The sequence below is a fragment of the Sorex araneus genome, chromosome 3 (assembly GCF_027595985.1).
Source record: "Sorex araneus isolate mSorAra2 chromosome 3, mSorAra2.pri, whole genome shotgun sequence".
Taxonomy (NCBI): Eukaryota; Metazoa; Chordata; class Mammalia; order Eulipotyphla; family Soricidae; genus Sorex; species Sorex araneus.
The window spans coordinates 186549807-186576575 of record NC_073304.1 but is presented as its reverse complement, the minus strand read 5'-3'; the positions used below and the strand labels follow the sequence as shown (position 1 = coordinate 186576575).

General features: G+C 47.0%; 1 protein-coding gene across 2 annotated transcripts; it reads right to left on the bottom strand.

Moving 5' to 3' along the window:
* Positions 1-1990: 1990 nt before the first annotated feature.
* On the bottom strand, positions 1991-11853 carry ARRB2 (arrestin beta 2). Of its 2 annotated transcripts, none has more exons than XM_012931888.2 (15): positions 11730-11853; positions 8453-8483; positions 7676-7736; positions 7522-7566; positions 7087-7286; positions 6677-6736; positions 6254-6321; positions 6013-6148; positions 5348-5432; positions 4981-5053; positions 4337-4474; positions 3278-3361; positions 3104-3183; positions 2930-3017; positions 1991-2548 (listed from the first exon to the last, which is right to left on the bottom strand). In XM_012931888.2, exons 1-15 carry the CDS (start codon positions 11750-11752, stop codon positions 2455-2457), a joined length of 1266 nt encoding a protein of 421 aa, XP_012787342.2. In that variant the 5' UTR covers positions 11753-11853; the 3' UTR covers positions 1991-2454. The 2 variants fall into 2 exon arrangements, with proteins under 2 accessions (XP_012787342.2, XP_012787343.2); XM_012931889.2 differs by having other exon boundaries at positions 2930-2984.
* Positions 11854-26769: the final 14916 nt, after the last annotated feature.

The following is a 26769-nucleotide window of genomic DNA, read 5'->3' as shown; positions in this document are numbered from 1 at the left end:
GAAAAAATCTTACACAGCCCAATCTCTGTCAGAACTCTCTGTCATGGCTCCTAAATTTCTCCTTTGAAGCACATTTTTTATTATTATTATTCTTTTTTTTTCGGCTTTTTTGGGGTCACACCTGGCAATGCACAGGGGCCACTCCTGGCTCAGCACTCAGGAATTACCCCTGGCAGTGCTCAGGGGACCATATGGGATGCTGGGAATCGAACCCGGGTCGGCCGCGTGCAAGGCAAACGCCCTACCTGCTGTGCTATCTCTCCAGCCCCTATTATTATTATTAATAATAACTAGGTACAGAGTAATGTTTATTCTGGTCACTTCTATGTCCCTATACTATGTCTGCCTTATACTAGGGGTTTGAAATCAAGATTTGGGGCCTTGTAGATGGCTCAATGGGCTGGAGAGCATGCTCAATAGGCAAAAACTCTGGGTTCAACCTCTAGCACCACTTGTCCCCCAAGTGCTATTGGGAGTGGCCCCAAAATCAAAATATAAACAAATAGTAAAACCTTCCATATATGGGTCAATTTTTGCTTTGTTCACTCTGGAGAAGCCCGTGTTCTCTCTCAAACACTTACCATTATCTCACTTTTCACATTTCTCTAAATTTCTTTCAATAAAAATGAAAGTATTTTACTACCTTGGGAAAAAGAAACTTCATGTATGAATGAATGAACCTTAATGAAAAAAGAGAGCTGGAGAGATAGCATAGTGGGTAGTGTGTTTGCCTTGCATTTGACTGGCACAGGTTTGATTCCTTGAGCCATATACGCCCCCCTGAGCTTCACCAGGAGTGACCCCTGAGAATAGAGCAAGAATTAAGTTTTGAGCACTACCAGGTGTCCCTTAAAAAAACCCAACCAAAAAAACAAAAAAAACAAGCCAAACAAAAAGAAAAACCGAGAAAGAGGGTTGGAGAGATAGCTCAACAGGCTGAGCATGTACTTTGCACGTGAGAGAGCCAGGTTCAATCCCTGGGACTGCGTTTGGTCTCCTGAGCGTTGCCAAGTATGGGCCCAAAACAGGAAAAAAAAGAGAGAAAAAGAAGAAAGGCTATGCAGCAGGTAGTGGAGGTGAGAAAAGTAGTGGAGTGTTACTAACTCTCTCCAGCTCAGCCTGGGACTTTGGCCAAGCTTCAAGGAGTTGCTGGTGAAATGTCAGAATAGCAGTCGAAGCATCTCAGACTTGGCCACAGCAGCATCACACTCTGGCTTACCTAAAAGAGTTGGCTTAGCCAAGTGTCTTGGCTTCAGAGTTAAAATATAAGCACCAGACTTCACAGATAGGCGGTGCGACTTTCGCTAGGGAGCCTGCAGCTGTGGTTCAACTGAATCCAGGAATGGCGTGCTGGAGCACAGGAGCCATGGACTTGAGTACACTTGGCCACAACAGGTCACCACATGGTCATGAGCCTTGCCCTGCTTCCCAGAGCATCTGGTTTGGAAGGAAGTGAGTTATTATCTCCCCTGAAAATGATAAGTTTACTTTGTGGCTTTACCAAAACTGTACCTTTGAGTTTGAGCTGACCAGATCAAGTTTGCTGTTTATATTGTTAGAGAGAGGTACGGCCCAATTCTTCCATATATATATATATATTTTTTGCATTACACCTGGCAATGCACAGAGGTTACTCCTGGCTCTGCATGCAGGAATTACCCCTGGCAGTGCTCAGGGGACCATATGAGATGCTGGGAATCAAACCCAGGTTGACCGTGTGCAAGGCAAAAGCCCTGCCCGCTGTGCTATCACTCCAGCCCGTCCTTCCATAAACTTTTATTGACTGTCTGCTGGCCAACTGCCACACAGAAGACTGATTCTCTACAAAGAGCTGGCAGACATGGACAAGCACACTCTATGTTCTTTGAACACAAGATACTTTTTTTATGGTGTCAGAAATCAAACTTAGGGCCTCATACATATGAGTCCATGCTATATGCTGAGCCACATTGCTAGTCTTTAAATGCTACAGAGAAAACACACACACTCATGCTTATTAAAAGGTTTATTTTCTTCTTTATGCTCAGAAATAAAGAAGTGGTCTTTCCCCCCCCGAAGAGTCTCATCTTGAAGGAATGGAAAGCTAAGATAGTGACAGAACGGTGTTGGTGTGACGTTAAATGTGGGAACAGCCCACTTTCCCTACTATCACTCCTCTTCTCAGTGTCCTCCTCTAAAAATTTAGTTGTGAATATAACTTGCCACCCAATGGGGGCCTTGGGGAAGCACAGCTTAGTAAAATATTAATGCCCACATACAACAAGAGATGGGTCCAGTGTGTATCTGGAGGGACTGGGAGAAAGGGGAGAGGAAGGAAATGGGAGTTGGTGGAAGAAGCCACTGGATGGCAGCAGAGGGAAGAGAGGCTGGCACCCTCCTCACGATGAAAGTGTGTGCTTGGTCCTGCCCCCACCCCTCCAAGCACCATCCACTCCCTCCTTCCAGTCCCCCTTCCTAGCAGAATTGGTCATCGTAATCTTCATCCTTCATCCCCTTCAGCCGAAGCCGGGCAAAGTCCTCAAACACGATGTCATCATCAGTGGCATAGCTTGGTGGTGGAAAGGATGAGGTGAAGTGAGGGCTACAGCCCCCTCACTTGACCTCCTGCTCCCTTCCCAGAGACCGAGGGGTTAGAGCAGCAGTGGGGCCAGAGGCATTTGCAAGAAAGGGCAGTAAAAGGCAGGTCACAGAATTGGAGAGTTACAGAAACAGGCCTTGCAGGCACTGTCTTCAATCCCTGCTAGCAAACAAAAATGGCCGCTCACATTGCTCAGCCATCTGCACTGGCACTTTGGCCTTTTCCCCACTCCTTAACATTCACCCCTGCCCCCCACCGCACACCCCCAGAAAGAAATGAAGGGCAGATTGTAAAATTATAGGAATCTTTGTCCCAGCGGGTCAAAGGTAGAAAGGTAGAAGAATTTCTTACTTGGTATCAAATTCAATGAGGTTGGTATCCACAGGGGCATCTGTTTCAGGAACAGCTGAGGGGAGCAGAGGGGGTGGATGGGTGGATGCTGGAAGAACCAGTTTTGATGTTTTTTGTCACTGGCCTTGCTTTAGAACCTCCAGCCGGGGGTTCAGGGGGATGTTTAATGCTCACCTGACTGGGGTCTGGGGAGGGTGATATGGTCATGGGGCTTGGGGTGCATAAGAACAAAAGGTAGCTCCACAGAGACGTCCCTGGATGGGGAGAACGGCCACATGTAGCCACAATGTCACAGAGGCAGAGAAAAATTCCTGGAACTCCCACCCAAGGCCCCCTCACCTCACTCACCCGCCACGAGATACCACCAGCTTCACCTTGACCCGGTAGGACACCAGGATTCCCAGCACCTCCTTGTTGGCACCCTCCTTCACACTGCAGTTGGGAAGGGTGGAGTTGGACCAGGGCGCCCCACCTTTCCCTCAGGGTTTCCACTGGATTCTGAATTCTGGGAAGGGGCTACTAAGGTCAATTAGCCCTCGGGGCTCCTACAGCTCAGATCATGGCAGAAGGCCCAGCGATGGGAGCAGGTGGGAGCCCCTTGGGAACTTCTGTCCCCCCACAGGTAAGATGAGGTCCTTGTGACCTAACAGGCCAACACTGTCTTGCTCTCCATCAGCCCTCAGATCTCACCTCCTGCTCCTCTAGTTAGTTCATTCTCACCTCACCAGCCTCCTGGCTTTATGCAAGGGTCAGTGGGACCCCTCTGTGAAACCAAGAGTCTCTGGGCAAGTGCAGCCACAGCAGAGGCAGCCCCCTCAAGGCCAGCAGCTCTCTGGGCCTCTTCACACTTCCTCCAACACACTGTCACCTTCACCTCTAAGACTGAAGAGGTGCCTGCCTTTCTCTCCGCCTGGACCACTGTTTCCTGGGTAGTCACATCACGTACTTCCTCTGGGTTCATACTCAACATTTACCTCAATATTAGGCCACCTCATTTAATGCTAACACATAAATCCTCTCTGTGCTTTTTATCTCTTTATCTCTCTTCTCTACTTGCCTTTTTGGGGTTGTTTATTAGTTTCGGGGCCATACTCTGCTGTGCTCGGGGCTTACCCCTGGCTTTGCACTCACGAATCACTCCTGGTGGTGCTCAGGGGACCAAGCTGAGTGCTGAGGAATCAAACTCAGGCAAGCATGGCAAGTACTATCTCTCCAGCCCTCTGCATGCCTTTTTTTTTTTTTTTTGGTATTTCCAACACTTGGCCCTAAATATACTATATACTTCCCCTTAGAATGTGTATGCCACTGGTAATGAGGACAGAGCCTCACACACAGCTGGCATCGAATGAATGTCTATCCAGGCAGGCAGCTATCCCCTCCACGCCTCCCCATCCAGCTCATTCTCACATGGTGCTGGAAGCCAGGTTGGTGTCCTCATGCTTGAGCTTCCCGTCCAGGGCAAGCCCTCGTTTCTCTCTGTTGTCGCTGAGCAGTGGGGTTATGGTGTACACCTTACAGAACGTTGAGCTGGGAGATACCTGGTCACTGAGTGGGGGAGGGGTTTGAGGAGGAGGAAGGAGAAAATAAAGCTCTTAAAGGAGTCAGGGTGTGGTGGCAGTTCCTATCTCCTAATGGCATCGCCTCCTTTCTCTTTGGACACAGGTCACAAGGGAACAGCCCAGGGGGCTGGAGCAATAGCACAGTGGGTAGGGTGTTTGCCTTGCACGAGGCTGAGCCAGGTTCGAGTCCCAGCATCCCATATGGTCACCTGAGCTGAGCACCACCAGAGGTAATTCCTGAGTGCATGAGCCGGGAGTAACCCCTGTGCATCGCCGGGTATGACCCAAAAAGAAAAAATAAAAAGCAAAAAAAAAAAAAAACCAACAAGGGAACAGCTCAGTCTTCTCAAGAAAACGCACCTCCCAGATGTCTCAGCTGAGGCAGGAATGTCCCTGCAGGTGCAGTTTGGGGAGGCTTCCACCCCCACCTCACATTTCCCTGGGCCTGCTCTTCTCCCCTCAGGTTGGGATCCAGGGCTGTTTGATACTTACTCTTGTTCGATCTGAGCCACAGGACACTTGTACTGGGCAGTGCTGAAGAGGCAGATGTCGGCATACTGTCTCACTGCAGGGCGAGGAGGGGTTAATGGTTCTGCAGAGCTGACTGTCGCGTGCCCACCACAGTGTTTCCTGTCCAACGCTGGCCTCTACTCCGATACGTGCCCCAAGCAGCGAACAACAGTAGCCCCCACTGCACAGCTCGTTGGAACAGTCTACATCCTATGAGTGCTGGTAGAGCTCTCACACTGGACATTCAAGGGCCATGACACCAGAAACCGCTCGTGCAGCAAATTCCCCTAACTTGCATGTTCCCCACTGCCCTGCGGGCCCCGTGCCAGCCCCCAATCTCACTTCCTACCAGAAACTTTGATCTTCTTGACAGTCTTGGTAGAGTTGTTGGTGACGTGGACGTTGACATTGAGGGGCTCCCCATGGTAGTACAGCTTGTAAGGGGAAAGAGGGTCAAATTAATCTGGGGGAGAGCCACACCCAGTGGGGCTTAACTTTATTCCTGGCTCTGTGCTCAGGGATCACTCCTGGCAGTGCTTGGGGGACCAGATGTGGAACTGGGATTGAACCTGGGTCAGCTGGTTGACCAGCTCTGTGAGACAAGTGACTTCACAGCTGTCCTCTCTCTGGCCCTGTAATCCGATCTCTACTGATCCCTTTGATAATGTGGCCCCTGATACAGATACTGCGTGGCACCCTCCCTCTAAACCCAAGCCCACAGCAAATCTCCAGATGCCACTAAGGCAGCCTCCTTTAAAGGTGCTATGTCTGGAGAGATAGTACAGGGGGTAAGGCATTGGCCTGCATGCAGCGGAGCCCAGCCCCATCCCCCATCATTGCTGGGAGTTACCCCTGGGCACAGAACTGGACGTAACTCCAGAGCCTCAAAAGGTGTGGCTCATCCCCCAACCCCTTCTAAAGTGCTCAGGCAGCCCTGACATGTGATTTCATCCCCTGCCTTCATTCAGGGCCTGTCCTGTCCTGTGACCCCTGTGCATCCCTCACACATCCCACCTCTTTATCCAGGGAAGCCTCAAGGTGCAGGGACCGGTCAGACATGAGGAAGTGGCGCGTGGTTTCAGCTGAAGGTTGGGGGCCGGGTTTCTCTGGGGCAAACTGCACCTTTCGGATCACCAGACGCACAGAATTCCTGGAGGTTGGGAGGCTGCGGTCAGTCCTCAGATACCCACTTCCACCTCCTCCAGGGGTCTGGGGTTCCTGGGAGTGCGCAGTGGTGGGGAGGCTGTTTCCTCACCTTTTGTGGCTTTTCTCTTCTAGTGATATGGCACAGAAGGCTCGAATCTCAAAGTCTACCCCGCAGGCCTTGGAAGAGAGAGAAACCTCACGCCAGCCCTCAGCCCCTGGCCCTGCCCCCACTTCCTTCTCCTCTCATCACGGGCAAGGACTCTTTTCTCATTCTGATCTGAGGATCATAGGGTCTTCCTCTTCTGCCTCCTGCAGGCTGGCACCTGGCTATGGTAGGGTGAGCCACCGTATCTGATTCGGGCAGGATTTGAGGACAGGGGGCACCTCATGCACATCCCACTTCCACTGGGCATACTTCCTGGCTCTCAGTCCCACCCTGGCTTCTTCTTGATAGCCCCACCCCTCTGAGGCATGTCCTACGCTCCTGCTGGGCCCCTTGAGTCCCTTGGGCCTCCGGCTGTTTCTTCCTTACCTTGCCCGTGTCCTCTGGGCCTGGCTGCAGGGTGACAGAACAAGGTAGGTTCTGGGGTATCTGTGGCAAAAGAAAGGGGAAGCTTAGTTCATCCATAGCCCCTAGTTCTTCCCAAAAAAGTCCCAATCTCAACTAAGAGGCTAGAGCAGGACTCCTGAGGATGAAAAAGAAGAGAGGGTTACCCCGGGAGAGGACAGAGAGACTAAGGCTTCCTAAGCACAGATGCCTCCCTCACCCCTTAATGAGGTGTAGGGTCCCTCCTTACTATTTCTTCCAGTATCCTTTTCTTGCCTGTAACAAGTGCATTATCTCCCCCCTACCCAACCCCGCGCTACACACACACACACATACACACACACACAGACACAGATCCAAATCCCTTGCCCTACTAAGGTTGGGGGCACTCTCACTGTGAAAAAAAAGGGGTGGGCATGTTGGCCCAGCTTCCTCAGCAGCCGGTCCTGCAGGCGTGTGGAAGGGGGTCGGGGCGGGTTGGGCACTGGGGGGAAAGCCTGGTATGTGGCGATGAACAGGTCTTTTCGGAAGGACAAGCCCAGCACGTCCAGGTCTTCACGGCCATAGCGAAAGGCGCAGGTGAGGGTCACAAACACTGGCAAAGGAGAGCAGGTAGTGGGTCAGGAGCCTCCCGTGGCTGTTACCCCTCCACCCCTCAGCCCCCAGCCCTAGCATCTACCAGCACCTGCTCCTTTCTCGGCAACTAAAATCTTTCCTCCTACTCCTGGCTTTGTCCCAGTTCTCCAACTTTCTGGGCCCTTTTCAATTCCAGCACATTTCACTTCCCCAACCCCCCACCTTCCCTCCGTCCCCGAACTCGGGACCAGTACCTTTGCGATCCTTCAAGTAGTCAGGGTCCACAAGCACCACACCATCTAGGAAAGGGACACATGAGGGCACCCTGTAAGGACTGCGCCACCATTTCTGGGCTCTGGAACTTCTTCCCCTTTTGGGAGATGTGATGCCATTTCTGGGAACACTCACCTACAGGATCCACTTTGTCCAGGTGATCTACAAAGTCCCGCTTGCCCAAGTACACGGTGAGCTGAGGATGTGGAGTCACAGGGAAGATTAGGTTGGGGTGTCACAAGGCATCAGAGTACCCGTGTGCTCTGGGGAGATAGCTCAAAGGGCTGGAGCACATATTCTGCATCCCCAATACCACTCGGTTTGTATGGCCCAAACACCAGAAAAGAACCCAAACAAACTAAAAAAACCCTCAAAATGGCTGCCCTGTCCGTTTACTCAGCCTGGAGAGTGAAAGAGTTCCTCCAGATTTCTGCCCAGAAGGGTTTTCAAAATGGACACTGAGGAAGGGAGGCACGGAGGGAGTTTCCCAAACAATTCAATCTTGACGTTTTTTAGCAATATCCTTTCACAGCTGTGTCCAGTCAGTGGGGGTGGAGTATGTGGGGGTGCACAGAGAGGACTTGGCCCTGAGCAGGCAGGCAGAGCGCAGGGACTCTGGGATAAACAGACAACAACCCCGGACACTGTTTGGTTCTTAAAGAGAGCCAAAGGCACGGACTTCCAGGGCCCTCCTTGAAGCTGGTCTTGCTTAAGAACCTATCCTTGTCCCCACTCACTCTGTGGCTAGCTCAGACAGAGCAGCCTTTGCCACAAGGGGCTTCAGGAGGGAAGGAAGTGCCTCTTAGCTGCCACAGGAAGTGGGGAGCTAGGGCCGGGGAGTGTCTAGGCGTAGGCTGGGCTTACCAGGGCCAAGGAGAGTCAGGACCACAAGCACGGCAGGAGGCTACTCACCTTGCAGTTAGGGCTTGACTTCTTGAAGACCCTAAGAAAACAGAAAGGAAAAATCCCATTGCCTCCCTCAGACTCAGCAGTGGCCTTATCCCTCTCTAGCCCCACTTATTCACAATCTCATCTGGAAGCTTTGGGGCTTTGTTTAGCTCTACCCACTCCCACTTCTACACAGAAGATGAGCACATGTTCTCAACAGGGAAATCCCCCCAAAGTAGTTACTATAGTAACCCCCACTCTCCCCAGTTCATCTCACCAGTTCCCCTCTTCTATGGCAATGGCCACTGGTTGCCTCAGTGACCATTCAGGCTTTCCCCAGAGGTCCTCCCTCAGGGGCATATAAAGGGTTGGCTGTGCATGCCACCTATATGCCATTTATAAGTGGCTGGAGCGATAGCACAGTAGGTAGGGCACAAATCAATGAGCATGGGATGACAACGATACAGTGATACAGTGAACTTCTTTCATCTTCTCTGTCTCCAGCTCCAAGACAGCTAGAGTACTCAGAAGAGTAATGGTGCTGGCCTTTGCTTCTAACATAATTTCTACCACTGACACTACCTAAGTCTGTCTATTCCATTAACTTCCAACTGTTGTCATCTCTGCTCTCAGCAACTTAAAAGCCCACGTGCTTTCAAGGCCCAACTCATTTAGCACTTCCTTTAGAACACATATTGAGCCCCAGACCCTGGTCATTCTTAATTTGAGTTCCTGTTACTCCTTGTTTGTATCCTACTTGTAGGACAGCATGCAAAGGCAGTTAGATGTATATCACCAATTTCATGAGACAGACTGTATGCCACCGCGGGCTCATGTGGTTAGCCATCTCTGGCACAATGCCAGCCGTATGACAAAAATGATTAAGTTAACATGTATTAGGTGAACACTCAATACTGAGGCTGTATTTCAAGTGTCCTATAAAGGTCATCTCATGTAATAAAATAACCCAATGACCCTATTTTACAGGTGAGAAAACTGAGGCAGGCATAAGAAAGGTATTTTGTCTAAGGTCACAAGTAAATGGAATATAGAAACAGAGGTACTGTGACTCTGAGTCCACAATCTTAGTAACAAAACTATTTATAGTCCTGCCTCTGTAGCTAGCATGGTTTGTTGAAGTGAAGGGGATTCACTTCCCTGTTGGGGAGACGGTCTCTCCATGCATTGCCGGAAAGGTAAGGTGGTATCTGGCAAACCCTGAACTAGAGCCACTCGAGGGCCTGTTATTTGTGGTACCATCCTACAATCCCCTCCCAATTCACTGTCTCAGCAGCGAACGCTGAGGAGGGTTCCCAGAATTCTCAAAATCTGCCTTTGCATGTTATCATACAAGTAAGATATAAACAAAGAGTAACAGGAACCCAAATTAAGAGTGACCAGGGGGGCTGGAATGATAGCACAGTGGGTAGGGCGTTTGCCTTGCACGCGGCTGACCCGGGTTCGAGTCCCAGCATCCCATATGGTCCCCTGAGCACCGCCAGGAGTAATTCCTGAGTGCAGAGCCAGGAGTACCCCTGAGCATGGCCGGGTGTGACCCCCCCCCAAAAAAAAGAGTGACTAGGGTCTGGGGTTCAATATATGTTCTAAAAGAAGTGCTAAATGAGTTGGGACTTAAAAGCACATGGGCTTTTAAGTTGCTGACTTAGAAGTTCCCAAAAACTGCCAACTCTCCTGTCCCTCCTCTAACCCTACTTTTTGCTATAAAAATTACACTTGCTCCTTCCAGGAAGGCTAAGCTATCTATCCAAAGAGAAAGCATATGGAAGCCCATAGATATGACCATCCGACAAAGCTAAGAACAAACACTGATACGATGGCAGCTAGAAGCTTCCCAATTCTTTTTCCAACTCGGGGGACTCGACTGCTACGGCATCAACTCCCTCTCTGTTATTTCTGGTCTTCTTTAGTCCCAGTGATGCTGATCCTGGGCCCTGGCAGAGACCTGTGGCAGTCACATTCAATTGGCAAGCTGGAGAGTAGTTTCGGGCTAATTGTTCTGGAAGTAGCTGTACAACTCTGCCACTTGGATCTTAATCCAGCCAACCTTCTGTGAGGCTAGGGAGAAGCAGCATGAATATACTGAGGCTGGCCAAGGAGTAGGGGGTCTAAGGGGATGGCCAGGGAGGTACCCAGTATAGGGAAGGGGGTAACAGACACAGATGCCCCATCACACTTCCTGCTATTCTCTTCATTTCCTGTGGCCTAGAGTTGTATTGGGGGGAGTGGGGTGAATTGTGTCAAGTCAGCAGTCCCATCCTGGTCCATCATTTCTCTCCCAGAACCACACAGCGGAAATTGGGGGCCTTCCTCAAGTCAGCGACTTCCCCTTTCACTGGGGTGTTTAACTCCTAATCCCGGACAGCAATCTTCTTTCTCATCATCAGCTCCAGTGGCAGTCAACCTGGTGTTCAGAAACTGGGTTCATACTCTGCAGATGGGGAATAGGAGGGGTGGCCAAACTGTTTTGAAGAACAAATGACCTATCAGGACCTATTAATTACAGGCTTATAGCCCCTACCTTGTCCTCTTTAATCCCGCTTCCCAAGAACTCAGGCTTTCAACCACTGTCACTTTGGGGTGTTGGGTCACAACAGGAAGTGGACTTTGCTAAAGACCACAAAAGAGAACTCGGTGTCAGTGGAAGGAAAGAGTCTCGATTGCACAGAGAACATCCGGGGAGTGGATGGCGTGCACAGGGCTGATACTGCTTCCCCTCACCCCAGGAATTGAGGATGCCCATAAATTGGGGAGGGTCATCAAGTACTCAGCTCTATCAAGATGAAGCTCTTGCGGAGGGAAGGCAGAAGTTTGGAAGCTGAGCCACCCGACCCTGAAGGCCGGCGGTGCTCTACTGACTGCCAGTGGGGTACTGGACGAGAGTCTTTTCAGCGGTTCTGCACTACTCTGGAGGGAACCCCCCTCCAGCAACGCGCCTCCCCACACCCGGCCCCTCGGGAGCCGGCCACCTGCTCCTTCTTCCTCCGCCCCTGCATCTCAGCCTGCACGAGAGAACCCAATAGTCCGGCCCCCACATCCCTGTGAAACCCAGACGCCGGTTTCCTGAACTTCAGCCCTGGCGTTTTGCAAGGACCCTAGCATGCGTCCCCCACTCCCTAATTAATATCCTGGAGGACCCAGGCACACGGCCCCGGATGGCTGCCCCCTGGGGACCCAGGCGTCCGGATCCTGCATTCTCTCCTCGCGTCCTTGTCTAGGAACCGTCTAGGTAACCGCACGGAGTCGCAGCCCACGTCCCATCGCGTGGCCCCACCTCCCTTACCTGGTCCCGGGTTTCTCCCCCATGGTGCGCGCGCCCGCCGCCCGCCGCCCGCCCGGTTCGCGGATAGCTCGCAGCCTCGGAGCCCGCTGCCAGGTCCCTGCTCCTCCCCGCGCCACTGCGCACGCGCGCGCTCCGCTTTTTTTCTCCTCTCCCTCCTCCCCTTCGGCACCCCCCCACCCCCCACCCCTTCCGATCCTGGGGAACTGGGGCCAGATGCGTCAGCTAGGATCGCGCGCGCTACGGCGCTGCCCGCCCTCCTCACAGAGCCGCGCAGCGATTGGTCCTGCCCTCGCCTCCTCCGCGCCCCATCCCAGCCCCTCCTGGGGAGCCCTACCCTCCAACACAGTTCCGACTCCCTGCAACTTTCCGCCCATCTCTCCGCCCCTCTGCACCCTCTTAGGAAGTGATTGGGTCCTCTTAAACGAAGGCGCCCGCCTCCCGGGAGATCAGAGACCCCTGATTGGCTTCCTGCGTTCCGGGCAGGGGTCTCCTCCCCTTTGTTTGCTTCCTTGGTGGTGGAAGAGATGGGGGTGTTAGGTCTAGTTGAGCTGAAGCACACAGCCTGGGATGGAGGACGAGGGGATGCACACGTGGGCGAGCGGCTTCTTTTGCGTGATGCTTTAGTGAGCGTCACTCACGCGTTCATCCCAATGCTTGCAGCTCGTGTAGGGCCGCCTCGAGCTGTTTTGGTGGTATGTCAGCTCCCCCTGGTGTCTACCTTTGATCTTCGCAGAAATACTTTCCCAAATTTCTGACCACTCGTGTCCGTCTCTGCTCCTGCATCTACCCATCCAAGCATACAGGCATGCAGGCATTCATCTATGTACTGTAAAGTAGTAGTTATTTTGTGTTGGTCTCTGGAATAGGCAATGGCTTTTATGGTATAATTAACACGATCTTTCTCGTGTAATTGGGAGACGCATAGCGGATATTGTGATCCCAGTATTAGAGTTATGACTCAGAGGACAAAAACTACCAGGGCTTTACTGCAGCTGGAATGGAGGAAGTGTAGGCGACATTTGAGGACAATCCTGAAATGTGGTCAGAAGTAGTGAAAGGACATGGCAAAGCACATTCTGTTCTGAAGTGTTTGTGGGATTTGAAGGCAGAGGGTCGACAGGAAGAGAATGTGAAGGATATTGTAAAATATGGGAAAAGAGATTCAGGCCCTTCCTGGAGGAGGAGGAGGAGAATGCAGGCATCCAGAACAAGTGTATTTTTTTTTCTAAGCAGATGAGTGGCAGGATGAGAGTTTTTTGTTGTTTGTTTGTTTGTTTTTAAAAAAGAACATAATTCTGCACAATGTGAAGGATGGAGGCAGTGTGGCAAAGCCGCACATAGTCAAGGGGAGATGAAGGCTTAGGGGCTTTACTGAAGAGGGCATTTTTAGGGTAATTTTTTGGGGGGACCTCCTCATCAGGATATGTCTATTGGTGTTCAGAGGGTGTGTGGGGCCAGGGATGGAAACTAAGGCCTTCTGCCTTACAGGCATGTATTCTAACCCTTTGAATTAGCAACCTGGTTCATTTTGAGGAAAATTGACTGGACTTGGGGGTGGAGGGAGGGATGATTAAATTTTCTGTTTTGTTGGGGGACGGGGCACACACCATGCTCAGGGGGTACTCCCAGGTGTGTTCAGGGGTCAGTGCTGGTAGGGCTCAGCAACAATGTGGTGCCGGTTCAATCGGTCCCTCCAGCATGCATGGCATCCCTCAGCGACTTGAGCTGTCTCTGCAACCTCACTGACATTTCTGGACTTAAGAAGTTAAAGTGTTTCTCTTTATTCCAACTCTTTCCCCATATTCCTTCTAGTTTTCCCAAGATAATTAATATCACATTTTACCCTCCATTTTTTTTTTTTTTTTTGCTTTTTGGGTCATACCCAATGATGCACAGGGCTTGCTCCTGGCTCTGCACTCAGGAATTACTCCTGGTGGTGCTCAGGGGACCATATGGGATGCTGGGAATCGAACCCGGGTCGGCCGCGTGCAAGGCAAACGATCTACTTGCTGTGCTATTGCTCCAGCCCCTACCCTCCATTTTTGTATGCAATAAAAAAATAATATGCACAAGTCTGTTTCTGGTTTTTTTTTTTTTTTTGGTGGTGAGAGGGGGTGAGTTTGGGCATACCTGGCTGTGCTCAGTGTTTACACCTAATTCTGTGCTCAGGGATCACTCCCAGTGAGTCTCAGGGGAGTTTTTGGGTGCCAGGGGTAAAACCCAGGTAGGTCTAATGCAAGGCAAGTGCCTTACTCACTGTACTATCTCTCTGGCCACACATGTCTGTTTCTGATCCCATATATTTTTGTTTGTCTTAAGGGGGGCCATGCCTGGTGGTGCTCAGGGCTAACTCTGGATCTGTGTCAGAGATCACTTGGAGGCACTCAGGGGGCCATATGTGGTGCTGGGGAACCACATATGTGGGTAAAGAAGGTAGTGATATCACTACCTACCCCCCACAAACAAACCATCAAAAATACTAAGGTAATGACTACTTTAAAAAGATATTAAGGAAAGCAGGGAAAATTGAAAGAACCATAATCTCTTTGGGGAAAACTATGGTTATACAGAATGTCCAATTATGTATAAAACTTAATGCCATGTCAAAATATCAATGAGGGCTCTTTAGAGAGGAAAGATTTTATCCTAAATACAATCTGAAGGTTCTGGAGAGAAAGCTCAAGGGGCAAGTGCAGCTTTGCACATTGGGGGTCTAGGTTCAATCTCTGACATGGCTGGGAGCCCCCGAAGCACCATGCTGGAGGAGCCTCTAAGCACTTCCAGTTGTGGCCCCCAAACAGAAATAAATAAATATAATCCAAAAAATCAACTTTCAAATAAAGTCAAAAAAGTTCTAAAAAACTAGTAAAGTAGGCATTTATTTTACTAGTTTTTGGTTTGGTTTTGTTTGGGGGCCACACCCAGCAGTGCTCAGGACTTATACCTGGCTCTGCACTTAACTAATTTTTATGTTACAGTACATATGTGAGAGCCAGAATGGTAGCGCAGGTAGGGTGCTTGCCTTGCACACAGCTGACTTGGGTTTGATCCCTGGAATCCATTATGATCCTCCAGGCCCCCAGGGGTGATTCTTGAGAACAGAGGTAGAAGTAAGCGCGAGCACTGCCAGGTGTGGCCCACCCATCCAAATTACAAATGTATCATTGATACAATAGCACTAAAAAGAACATTAAAACAGAATAGAAGTCACATGCAAAACAATATTGCAAAATGTTTTATAATCCTGGAGGTCAGAGAAATCCTCCTAAGATATTAGTCCCGTGGGGCTGGAGCGATAGCACAGCGGGTAGGGCGTTTGCCTTGCACTCGGCCGACCCAGGTTCGAATCCCAGCATCCCATATGGTCCCCTGAGCACCGCCAGGAGTAATTCCTGAGTGTAGAACCAGGAGTAACCCCTGTGCATCGCCGGGTGTGACCCAAAAAGCAAAAAAAAAAAAAAGATATTAGTCCCGTGTTTATAAATAATAGCAGCTAATAATAATAATGGATAATAATAATAGCAATAATATATTAACACTTTAGAGATTTATTATGAGTCAAAGGTTCCAAGAACTTTATAAATTGCCAATTCATTTATTTTATTTTATTTTTTGATTTTTGCTTTGGGGACACATCTGGCAGTGCTGTGGGGTTACTCCTGGCTCTATTCAGGAATCACTCGTGGCAGTGCTCAAGGGGTCATATGGGATACTGAGGATTGAACCTCAGCCATGTGCCCTACCCACTATACAATCTCTTAATCTATATCTTCTTGATTGTAGGCAGTGGATTGAAAGGGGGACAGTCTGCAGAGACTTAAGAAAGCTGGCAGCAGACCTACACCTACCTGCTGTATTTGGCATTGGGTTGGAGTCCAAATCTGGTCAAACATAGGGTGGGACCATAGGAATTCCCTAAACTGGCTTGAGCTAAGTAATACAGACACCAGGTGCCAGCAAGCACAGATACTCTTGTTGATATCAAAACTACTTGGGGATACCGGTCCTGTAAAACTAGCCTACCCAATCTAGGGATACAGCTGATGCAGTGAGCTAAGACCGTTAATTCCCAGCAGCATTGTGGTTGCTTCAGGCCATGTGCCATCACAAATCCCCATCAGGTGTTAAGGTCCACAGAACCTCAAAGCCACAGGCATAGACTCAATTTGGTGATTGTGAGTACTTAATTATTTGCTCATGCCACTCACAACACTAGGCATAATGAAGAAATTAAGGGATTCACCTCATCAGTAGAGGGTGAGAAGCCCAGAATTTCCTAAACATGCTAGAACTTTCTGAACTATGTGAGGAAGATTTCTAAACAACAATCATCACTTTTCGGTGAAATGAAGAAGTCAGAGAAAGAAAATAATCAATAAGCTGATAGAAAGTTTGTAACAAGGTATGAAAATATTCCTCCAAACAGAAGAGATTAGCTTAAAGGTAAAGTGCTGTATTAAAAAACACATTAGGGATTGAAGAGATATCACAGCACGTGAGATGCTTGCATATGTTCCCTTGAATACTGCCAGGAGTGATCCTTGAGCACAAAGTCAGGAGTAATTCCTAAACACCACTGCTATGGCTCAAAACCCACCCACTCAATCCTACCATTTTATACAACCAACAAGATATTCACTACCTTCAGTTGCCCCCTAGAAACTGGATGGAAGTAGAGGGTGTCATGATAAATGAAATAAGTCAGAAGGAGAAGTCAAATACCAGGTAACCTAATGCATTTGTGGTATATACAGAAACAAAGAGAAGAAATGGACAATGTCCAATGGAAACAAGTTCCTTAAATCTGACAGCAAAACAAATTACTAAGAGGAGGGGAGGGGGCTGGCAGGTGGGGACTGGTGGGGAAGACATTAATATCACTGTCACTGTCATCCTGTCGTTCATCGATTTGTTCGAGCGGGTACCAGTAACGTCTCTCATTGAGAGACTTATTGTTACTGTTTTTTTTTGGCATATTCAATATGCATGGGTAGCTTGCTGGACTCTCCTAGAGGGGCTGAAGAATCAAACTCGGGTTGGCTTGTGTGAAAGGCGAACGCCCAACTGATGTGCTATCGCTCCAGCCCAACATTGCTGTAAATAGATAAATCTATTAAAAAAGAAGGAACAAATGTTTACTAAATACATGAAAAGTTATTCTACTTTATAACTCATCAGGGAAAACTAATTAAAATAAGAAAATCTTTTATTATTCAGATATCAAAAAAATTTTTTTTGGCTTTTGGATCACATCTGGCAATGCACAGGAGTTACTTCTGGCTCTGCACTCAGGAATTACTTCTGGCAGTACTCGGGGGACCATATGGATGCTGGGAATTGAACCTGGGTCAGCCACATGCAAGGTAAACGTCCTACCCGCTATGCTATTGCTCCAGCCCCCAGATTTCAAAATTTAATAGTATAAATAATACTACTCTTGGGATAAGTAAGTTATAGAACACTATTCTACATTGTTGTCGTGGCTGTAAATTCAAGCAACTTTTCTAGAGGGCATTTGTCAGTTTCTGTCAAAATTAAAAATAGATATACGAGATATACAATGGGATGGAGCGATAGTACAGCAGGTAGGGCATTTGCCTTGCATGTTGCTGACCTGGTTCAATCCCCGGGATCCCATATGGTCCCCTGAGCTCCATCGGGAGTATTTCCTGAGTGCAGAGCCAGGAGTAACCCTTAAGCATGGTCAGGTGTGACACAAAAAGCTAAAAAAATAATCGGCATACTAATTCATTCAAAATTCATTTATGTAGGGGCCGGAGCGATAGCACAGCGGGTAGGGCGTTTGCCTTGCACACGGCCGACCCGGGTTCGATCCCCGGCGTCCCATATAGTCTCCCAAGCACTGCCAGGAGTAATTCCTGAGTGCAAAACCAGGAGTAACCCCTGAGCATCGCTGGGTGTGACCCAAAAAGCAAAAAAAAAAATTCACTTATGTATCACGGAGTGTAAATTTATTGAGCACCTTCTTTTTCTTGTTGCATTTTGGGACCACATCCAGTGTTGCACAGGGGCCATTCATGGCTCTTGCTCAGAAGCGATCCCTAAAATGTGCTGGGTATTGCACCAGAGTTGACAGAATGCAAGGCAAACACTTTAACCTATGTACTATCTCTCCAACTTCTGAGCACCATTTATATATCAGGTAGTGTTCTCAGCAACCAGAATAAAATAATGAAGAAGAGAAGATTCCTTTCATGGGATTTGCATTTTAGATGTAAGATAGAAGAAATTGGTATACAAGTGTCTAGATAAGGAAGGAATAGAAAAAAACTTTACTCCTCCTCACTGAAAAATATTCCCTTGTGGAATTGTGGAGACACTGCAAAATTTAGCATTTGCAACATTTTGTTATTCCCCTAAACAAATATTTATGTACTTAGACAAGACCATTGTATTTGGTAACTATTGTACCCAGTCTTTTAACATGTCAACATCGCCTCCCTTTTCATTTTTGAACACTTTTCATCTTAGATCAAGTTTTTCCTGCAAGCCAGCACACAAAATCATGAAGCCTGGTATGATCAGGCTAACAAAGTTAATGAGTAGTAAATGTTGGACACCAAAGGGTTAAGCCATTTATAGTATAAAAGTTGTGGAGCTTGTGCTCAAGGGTACAGGATTTATATGTGCTGGACCTGAGTATAAACCTTGACACCACATCACTTCCTGAGCACCATCAGGTGTGGTCTTGGATATTTCTGAGCACTATTGTCCATGGCCCCAGCACTGCAGGGCCTGGGCATAACTCTGCATCCTTGGATCCTAGCATAAACCTGGCTCAGTTGGCCAAGTATTGATGGGAGTGAAACCTGGCCCCCTAAAAGCTTTCTGGGAGATATCCCTGCTTATCAAACAAATCACTCCTGGGGTCAGGGAAGCAAGCTAGGGGCAGAGCATGTGCATGCGTGATGCCCTGGGTTCAATCCCCTGCTCTGCAAAAAGGAAAAGAAAAAACCAAAAACCAAATGCACCATCACAATTTGCAATTTTCACTGCACCCTCTAGACATGACTAAATAAATAAGGTAGATTGTGGGGGGTGCCTTGACTCTGAGAAATTACCACCCCCAAAACCTCCTTCTTTTCTGGCCATGTTATTTCCATCTGTTCTTATACCCATATAACTTGGAAAAGTTCTTATACCCATCTGTTCTTATACCCATATAACTTGTTCAGAAAAGCACTCTTCTGCAGGGTTGGGGAAACTTTTCTGAAAAGGGGCCATTTGTATGCTGATATGCTTTGCGGACAATATAATACAGGGAGATAGACCAGGCCATAGAAAGCTGATGAGAAGCATATGTGTCTATCCAATCATGTACCAGAACCAGATCACATGATTTCATGGGGTTATGCAGCCCATGGGGTGGGCCTTCCTTACCCTACTCTAGGTATATCTCTAACGGGACTCTGAGTGTGTATGCTTACTCTTAGTAAACTGCCTTTCCTAATTAGAAAAATTGCTATTCCCTTTAGGCTATACCTGTACTCTGATTCTTTTGTTTATTTGCTTTGGGGGCACGCCTAGCAGAGTTTAGGAGTTACTCCTGGCATTATGCGGGGGAGCCATGTGGTGCAGGAATTAATCCTGCATGCAAACGATACCCTTTGAACTACCTGGCCCCTTCACTCTGATTTCTTTTGGGGGGTTTAGAGAGGGGGCTTTGACTATATCTGGCACTGCATGGGGCTACTCCAAGCTGTGTGCTTGGGGGCACCATGCAGTGTAGGGATTAAACCCAGGCTTGGCTGCATGTAAGCATGCAGGGCTAGTTCCTTATTCCTGTGCTATCTAGTTCTGCACTCCATTTTTTGTAACAGCTACAAAACTTTCATGTTTGAGTTTCAGCCACACAATTTGAACATCCATCCCTCCCCAAGTGTACACTTTTCACCACCAATGTCCTCAGTATCCCTCCCCTCTGTCCCGTTCCACCCCTCCCCCTGCCTCTGTGGCAGACAATTTCCCTCTAATCCTCTCTCTATTTATGGGTATTATGGGTTGCAATACAGATAATAAGAGGCCATCATGTTTGGTCCTTTATCAACTTTCAGCACACGTCTCCCATCTTGAGTGATCCCTCCAATCATCATTGACTTAGTGATCCCTTCTCTATCCCAGCTTTCTCCTCCCCCAGCTCATAAGGCAGGCTTCCAACCATGAAGCAAGCTTCTTGGCCATTGTCTCTACTGTCCTTGGGTATTAGTCTCACATTATGATATTTTACAGCCCACAAATATGCACTCCATTTTTTTTAATTTTCCTTTTCTCTTTTGGGGGGTGTTTTGGGCCAAAGCAGGTGGTGCTCAAAGGCTATTCCTGGTCTCCTGAGGGATTGCTGGCAGTGCTTAGGGTTCATAGTCAGTGCTGGGGATCAAGCCTATGTCAGGTACATGCAAGGCCTTAACTCCTAGACTCACTCTAATTCTGCTGTGTTATTAGTGCATGCTTTGATTTAATAAACCACTTTCTATACTAGATTTATCTCACTCATCCTCAAATTCTTTCCTGTGGCAAAGTCAAGAACCTGGTTCCCACAGCATGACTAACAATTTTAGCCCTGACTAGGCTTTTTCTCTAACAAATGGAAGAGATTTGCAGTTAATAAATAAGAAAGTAAATAAATCTTAGATAGTGTTATTAGGCATAAAGATCAAATTAGGGATTGTGATAAAGGGTGGTGGGGATTGGAGTACTGAAGAACTATGTACTTAAAAGGGAGCCCTTTCTGAGTGTATCTAGATCAGTAGTCTTTTTTGAGGGTGGGGGAAAATCACACCCAGTGTGCTTGGGGTTTACTCCTGACTCTGCACTCAGGAATTCCCCCTACCCACTATACTATCACTTTGTACCCTAGATCAATAGTTTTGAGCCACCAGTCTGCATGTGTAGAAAGTTTGAAAATGAAAAACACTGGTCAACACCTTTGTTATAATGGTCAGGTAATGGACTGACCAGCATGCAGGACAGGAACCTGGTCTGAAGGTGCATAAAGGTTGAAGAATAGGGACTTAGATGATATCAGTTATATAGGAAAAAGTTTCTCTAGGCAGAAGTAGCAGCATATGGTAACTCTGCGATGGGAACAGGCTTTTGGATAGGGGAAGAGGGAGAGTGACAGAGAAGAAGTTGTGTGTTAGATTATTTGAATTCTAGTAGTCTCAGGTGAAAAGATAAGATTTCATTCATAACTCATTTGGAGGGTTCTCAGCAAAAAGTGGTCAATTTGTTAGAAAAGATCATTCAGGTGGTTGCACTGTGGAAAAGGGACCATAGATATTCAAGAGATTAGCAAGGCAAGTAGAGGCCATTGTAGAAGGCCAGGAGATGTACTTTGGAAGCCCCAACAGTCATGTCAGTGAACCACCTTCACTGCCATGTAAGCTCATCTACAGGCCTTGTTCCAGAGATTTATAAATAAATCTTTTTTTTTTTTTTTTTTGCTTTTTGGGTCACACCCAGCAATGCTCAGGGGTTACTCCTGGCTCTGCACTCAGGAATTACTCCTGGCGGTGCTTTGGGGACCATATGGGATGCCGGGGATTGAACCCAGGTCGGCCGCTTGCAAGGCAAACGCCCTACCCTTTGTGCTATCGCTCCGGCCCCCGATTTATAAATAAATCTTGAAAGAGATCAACTAGTCACAAAATTTTCTTGGACACCTGTTTCTGGCTGAGACATCCGGGGTGTGTGTGTGTGTGTGGGATAGGGTGGGGGTGGGGTTAGTACTTGCCCTAACAAAGCCCTGGAAGTCACTCCCACACTGCTAAGTTGCTGCCATGCCTTGGGTGGATGGGATTCCACTGCTTCAGGACAGCCTCACAGAGAATTTAACCTGCTCCAAACCTCAGGTACACAGATCCCTGTGACTGAAAACTCCAGGCCTTCTGAGTTGGGATGGGCTACCTCCCTCCACCTCCTTGTACTTCCGAAAGCTGGTGAAATCATGCCCACACCCTAAAGCTGCCATCTAGTAAAGAATTCTGGATTTTCTGGACATCTCCAAACTCTACAACACTGACAATCCAGTGATAGAACACCAGATTGGATAGGCTGTAGTTTAGAAGCCAACCAATCTAGACTAACAGAAACATTAATCCAGAAGGTTTACTTAACTTGTAACAACATTTTAGTAATCCCTCAGTCAAGAACTTAACATCCCCATGTTGAGATACAGTTTTCACTAATTTTCTTCTGTGAAAATATTTTTTGATCATCCCATTAGCAATTTATTGGTAACAAGCAACATAAAATAAATTGTTGTGTGCGTACTACGGAGGTAGGCTTTAGGGGTGGTATGGAAAATTTGGAAATAATAGTGGAGGAAAGGTGATAGTGGTGGTGGATGTTGAAGTATTGAATGCCTGAAACAAATCATCATGAAAAACTTTATAAACCATGGTGTTAAAATAAAATGTATGTGTGTGGGGAAAGGACAGGAGAGACCGTGAGAGACTTTGGATCAGAGTGGCAAAGAAGCTGGGAAATAAAAATTAACCCTGCTCTGTTAATGTATTTCACTTCCTCCCTTTCTGTTCCCTCTGTTGTTATTCCAATGTCCTGGGGATCACACACTTGGTATTGATATTTGGGTTAATGCATTTTGGAGATAGACAGAACTTAAAAACAGCTTAGAGAGGGCTGGAGTGATAGCACAGCGGGTAGGACGTTTGCTTTGTACGAGGCTGACCCGGGTTCGAGTTCCAGCATCCTATATGGTCCCCTGAGCACCGCCAGGAGTGATTCCTGAGTGCATGAGCCAGGAGTAACCCCTGTGCATCGCCAAGTGTGACCCAAAAAGAAAAAAAAAACAGCTTAGAGGGGCTGGAGCCATAGTACATTGGGTAGGACGTTTGTCTTGCATGCGATCAATAGGAGTTTCATCCTCGACATCCCATAAGGTCCCCGGAGCACTGCCAGGAGTAGTTCCTGAGTGCAAAGCCAGGAGTAACCCCTGAGCAATGCTGGGTGTGACCCCCCCAAAAAAAGCCACAAAATGGAAGGAGGAAAAAAGACCAGATTGAGATTTTCATTGAATTATTTATTAAAAATAATATTATCTCTGCGTACCTAAATATGCAAGGATCCTTCCTTCTTTTCTACCTCCCTCCCCTCCTCACTTGTTTTTGGCCATACCAGGCTGTGCTCAAGGATTACAGGGTGCCGGAATAGAAGTGGTCCACCTTGTGAAGGCAAGGGTCCTACTCCTTGTACTCTCAGGCCCCTACTGTTTTTTGCAAGTATTTGCATTACGGACAAAATGGAGTACTTGGAGATCCTCAGTAATAAAATTGTCAAATCATCGGCCACCCACATTTCATTGTGCCATGAAGCTTAAGAAACAGCGTTCATGTACTCATTTTGTAAATTATTTATGCACACTTCTATCAATAGCACTGTAGCACTGTCGTCCCATTGTTCATCGATTTGCTCGAGCGGGCACCAGTAATGTCTCCATTGTGAGACTTGTTGTTACTGTTTTTGGCATATTGAATATACCACCGGGAACTTGCCAGGCTCTGCCATCTGGCGGGATACACTCGATAGCTTGCCAGACTCTCCGAGAGGGATGGAGGAATTGAACCTGGGTTGGCAAATGCCCTACCCGCTGTGCTATCGCTCCAGTCCAGATCAACTATTAAAAGACAATTTTGATGCTACCTATTGTTTTGGGAGACCAGTACTGAGCCTAAAATGTTATCGCCTGCTTGATTTACTTGTTTGTTTGCTTTTTGGTTTTTAGGCCATACTTGGCGATGCTCAAGGGTTATTCCTGGCTCTGCACTCAGGAACTATTCCTGGTAGTGCTTGGGAGACCATATGGGATGCTGGGGATGGAACCCAGGTCAGCCGTATGCAAGGCAAGCACCCTGTTATGACTGGATTGAAGTAATCTTATTTTCTTCACTTCTATGCATATTTAAAATTTTAAGTTTTAGTTTTTGGGGCCACCCCCAGCTGTGCCCAGGACTTAGTTCTGTCTCTGCACTCAGGAGTTACGCCTCAGGGTATGACTGAATGGGAAGACAGGGATCGAAACTGGGTCAGCCAGCAAGGCAAGTGCCTTACTTACTACTATACTATCTCTCTGGCCCCCCAATTTAATAGTTTTTAAACAGTTATCATGGTGGAGGGACCTGGGGATCATTACCACTGCCGCTCAGCCCAGTGGTGTGGTCCTGCACAGCCTCGGTGATGCTGGGGGCCTGTAGTGCTCTACCCAGCAATAAGGGGTAGGGAGGATGTGGTGCTGGGGATTCAGCTCGGGGCCACACACATGCATCCGCAACAGCCTTGACTTCAAGCATAGATTTCATGCCACCAGTAATTAAAATCACTAGAATGCATTATCATGGAGACAATCTCTGTTTCTCCAGCTCACATGATGTGTAAAGGGCCCAGAACCGGGAGCTGGGAGAAAGTGGGCCCATAATAGAGATAAGAAACAGAAATCATTAGGAATTTGGTTAGAAAAAGCAGGAAAAAGTTTCTGGGAAATCAGAGAATGCCAGGATATCTAACAAAATACTAAAAAGGCTCTTAAAAAGGGAGTTAAATATAATTAGCCCAAATTCTCAAGAGTAACTATATAAACTGGCTTTAATTTGGTGAACATTTTAAGATACCTACATCAAGGGGCCGGAGAGATGGTACAGGAGTAAAGGTGCTTGTTTTGCATGTGGCTGACCCAGGTGGATTCCTAACTCCATGGATAGTCCTCCAAACCCCACCATGAGACATCCTTAAGCACAGAGTTAGGACCAAGTCCTGAGTACCATGAAGGTGCTATTGAGGGAGAGATAACAGGAAATGGATTAAGGTTTTACATGTAGGTAGACACACTGGAAAATAATATCTTTTTAATAAATATAGATTTGGACATGGTTTATGAGTGATAATTTCTTATCACACTAAGCATACTTTGCTTTGTATAACGCTGTGTTCTTAGTTTCATCTTAAGAGGCAGAAACTTTATTAGGAGCTATATTCGTTGTATACCCTGTAGCTCCCAACAGTATACCTAAATAGTTATAGGCATTTTATTTTATTTATTTATTTTGATTTTGGGCCCTGAGAGCTCAGGGCTTATTCTTGGCTCTGCACTCAGGAATCACTCCTGGCAGGTTCAGGGGACCATATGGGAAGCTAGGGATCAAACCTGGGTCAGACATGTACAAGCCAAATACTGTACCCGTGATATTATTGCCCTAGCCCTCTACATAGGTCTCTTTAAAAAGCCTTGGGTGAATCCTATATGCAGCCAAGACAGTACCATGAATAGGAAGGACATAAGCATGTTACTAAGCAAAACAAAAACAAAACAACATTAAGATAGCAATTAGAAATTATCTGAAATCAGTGTCTTAAATCCTAATGTTCCCAGTCTACCAAAATAATGAAAAATCATATTCAGGATTAAGATTCTGCAACAGAGAAATTAAAATCAAGTTAAAATATCCCTAAATCTTTTCAAGATTCACCATTAGTTTTAAAATTGGTATTAGACTATATAATTTCATTTTGTTGTATTAGTGGAAAGTCTTCTCCTGGGTAAGTCTCTGAGACAAGTTATAATTATGTGGAGCTGAATTCTAATCTGTTTACATTGTGCTCAGTGGTGCCGGGGTTATCCTTAGGGGAATGTCTGTGGTGGTTTGCTTAGGGACTGGGCAGTGCTGGGGATCAAACCTGGTGCTCCTCAATGCAAAGCATAAATTATCATCTGAAGAGAAGATTTAGAGGCAGGGAAGATGGCTCAAGGCTCATTCGCTCCAGTGAATGAACCACGAGTAATTCCCCTGCAACCCAACTCCCTGCTGCAACAATGTGGCCCCCAAACAGACAAAAATTAGCTTTTTTCCTTAGTCTGTTTTGTTTTGGGGCCACATTCAGGCAGTGCCCAGGGCTTATTCCTGGCTCTGCCTGTAGTCAAGGATCACGGGACCCTATGGGGCATCTGGGATTGCACAAGGCAAGCACTCTCCCTCACTACATTATCTCTCCAGCCCCCCAAATTTAGCTATCTTAATGCTACTATTTATTATACATTTAACAAATAGTATTGTACATTATTATTATATTTTAAAAATGTAGCTTGAAGCTTTACTTCCTCCATATGCTGTTAGGTAAATAGTAGGTATTCCTCCCTCCTTGACAGTAGACCCTACTTTTTTCTTTTCTTTCTTTCTTTCTCTTTCTTTCTTTCTTTCTTTCTTTCTTTCTTTCTTTCTTTCTTTCTTTCTTTCTTTCTTTCTTTCTTTCTTTCTTTCTTTCTTTTTCTTTCTCCCTCTCTCTCTCTCTCTTTCTTTTTTTAATCCCTACCTCTTAAAGGAAAGAATGTTAAAGTAGTTAGGCCAGTTTTAGCCTATCACAATTTTGATGATGAAGTTGTGTTTAGATTTGGTATTAGGAATGGAATATGTTACATTTCCAATTTCATAAATGGCATTTTTTCCCCTGTTTATTACATACTACAGTTCTTAGTTTCTTTTGATGCATGCTTTTTATTTGGTTCCTGTAAAAACTGTACAGAAATGGATAAATCATTCCCATTTTGAAGGTGAAGTTCAACTGAGGAATAACAGTGGTAATAAGAAGTTTTTAGAAATTTGCTCTAAGTTTTTTGATTAATGATTGGAAAATGGAGTTGGAGTGATAGTATAGCTGGTAGGGTGTTTGTCTTGCATGTAGCTGACCCATGTTCAATCTCTGCCATCCCATATGGTCCCATGAGCACTACCGTTAGTAACTCCTGAGTGCAGAGCCAGAATAACCCCTGAGCATTGCCAGGTGTGGGCCCTCCCCTGCCCCTCAAAAAGGACCCCCAAAATAATAATAATTAAGAAATGCAACAAAGCCTGAAATGTTCTGTTTATTATTAGCAAGTTATGAAATATCATTAAACTATTTCTATCAATAAAGTATACATAATACGGGAGACTTCTTTTAATGTTATCTGTATCGTTTGGATTGTTTTGCCGATGCACATGTGGTGTATTTTTGGGGGCGGGGGCCACCC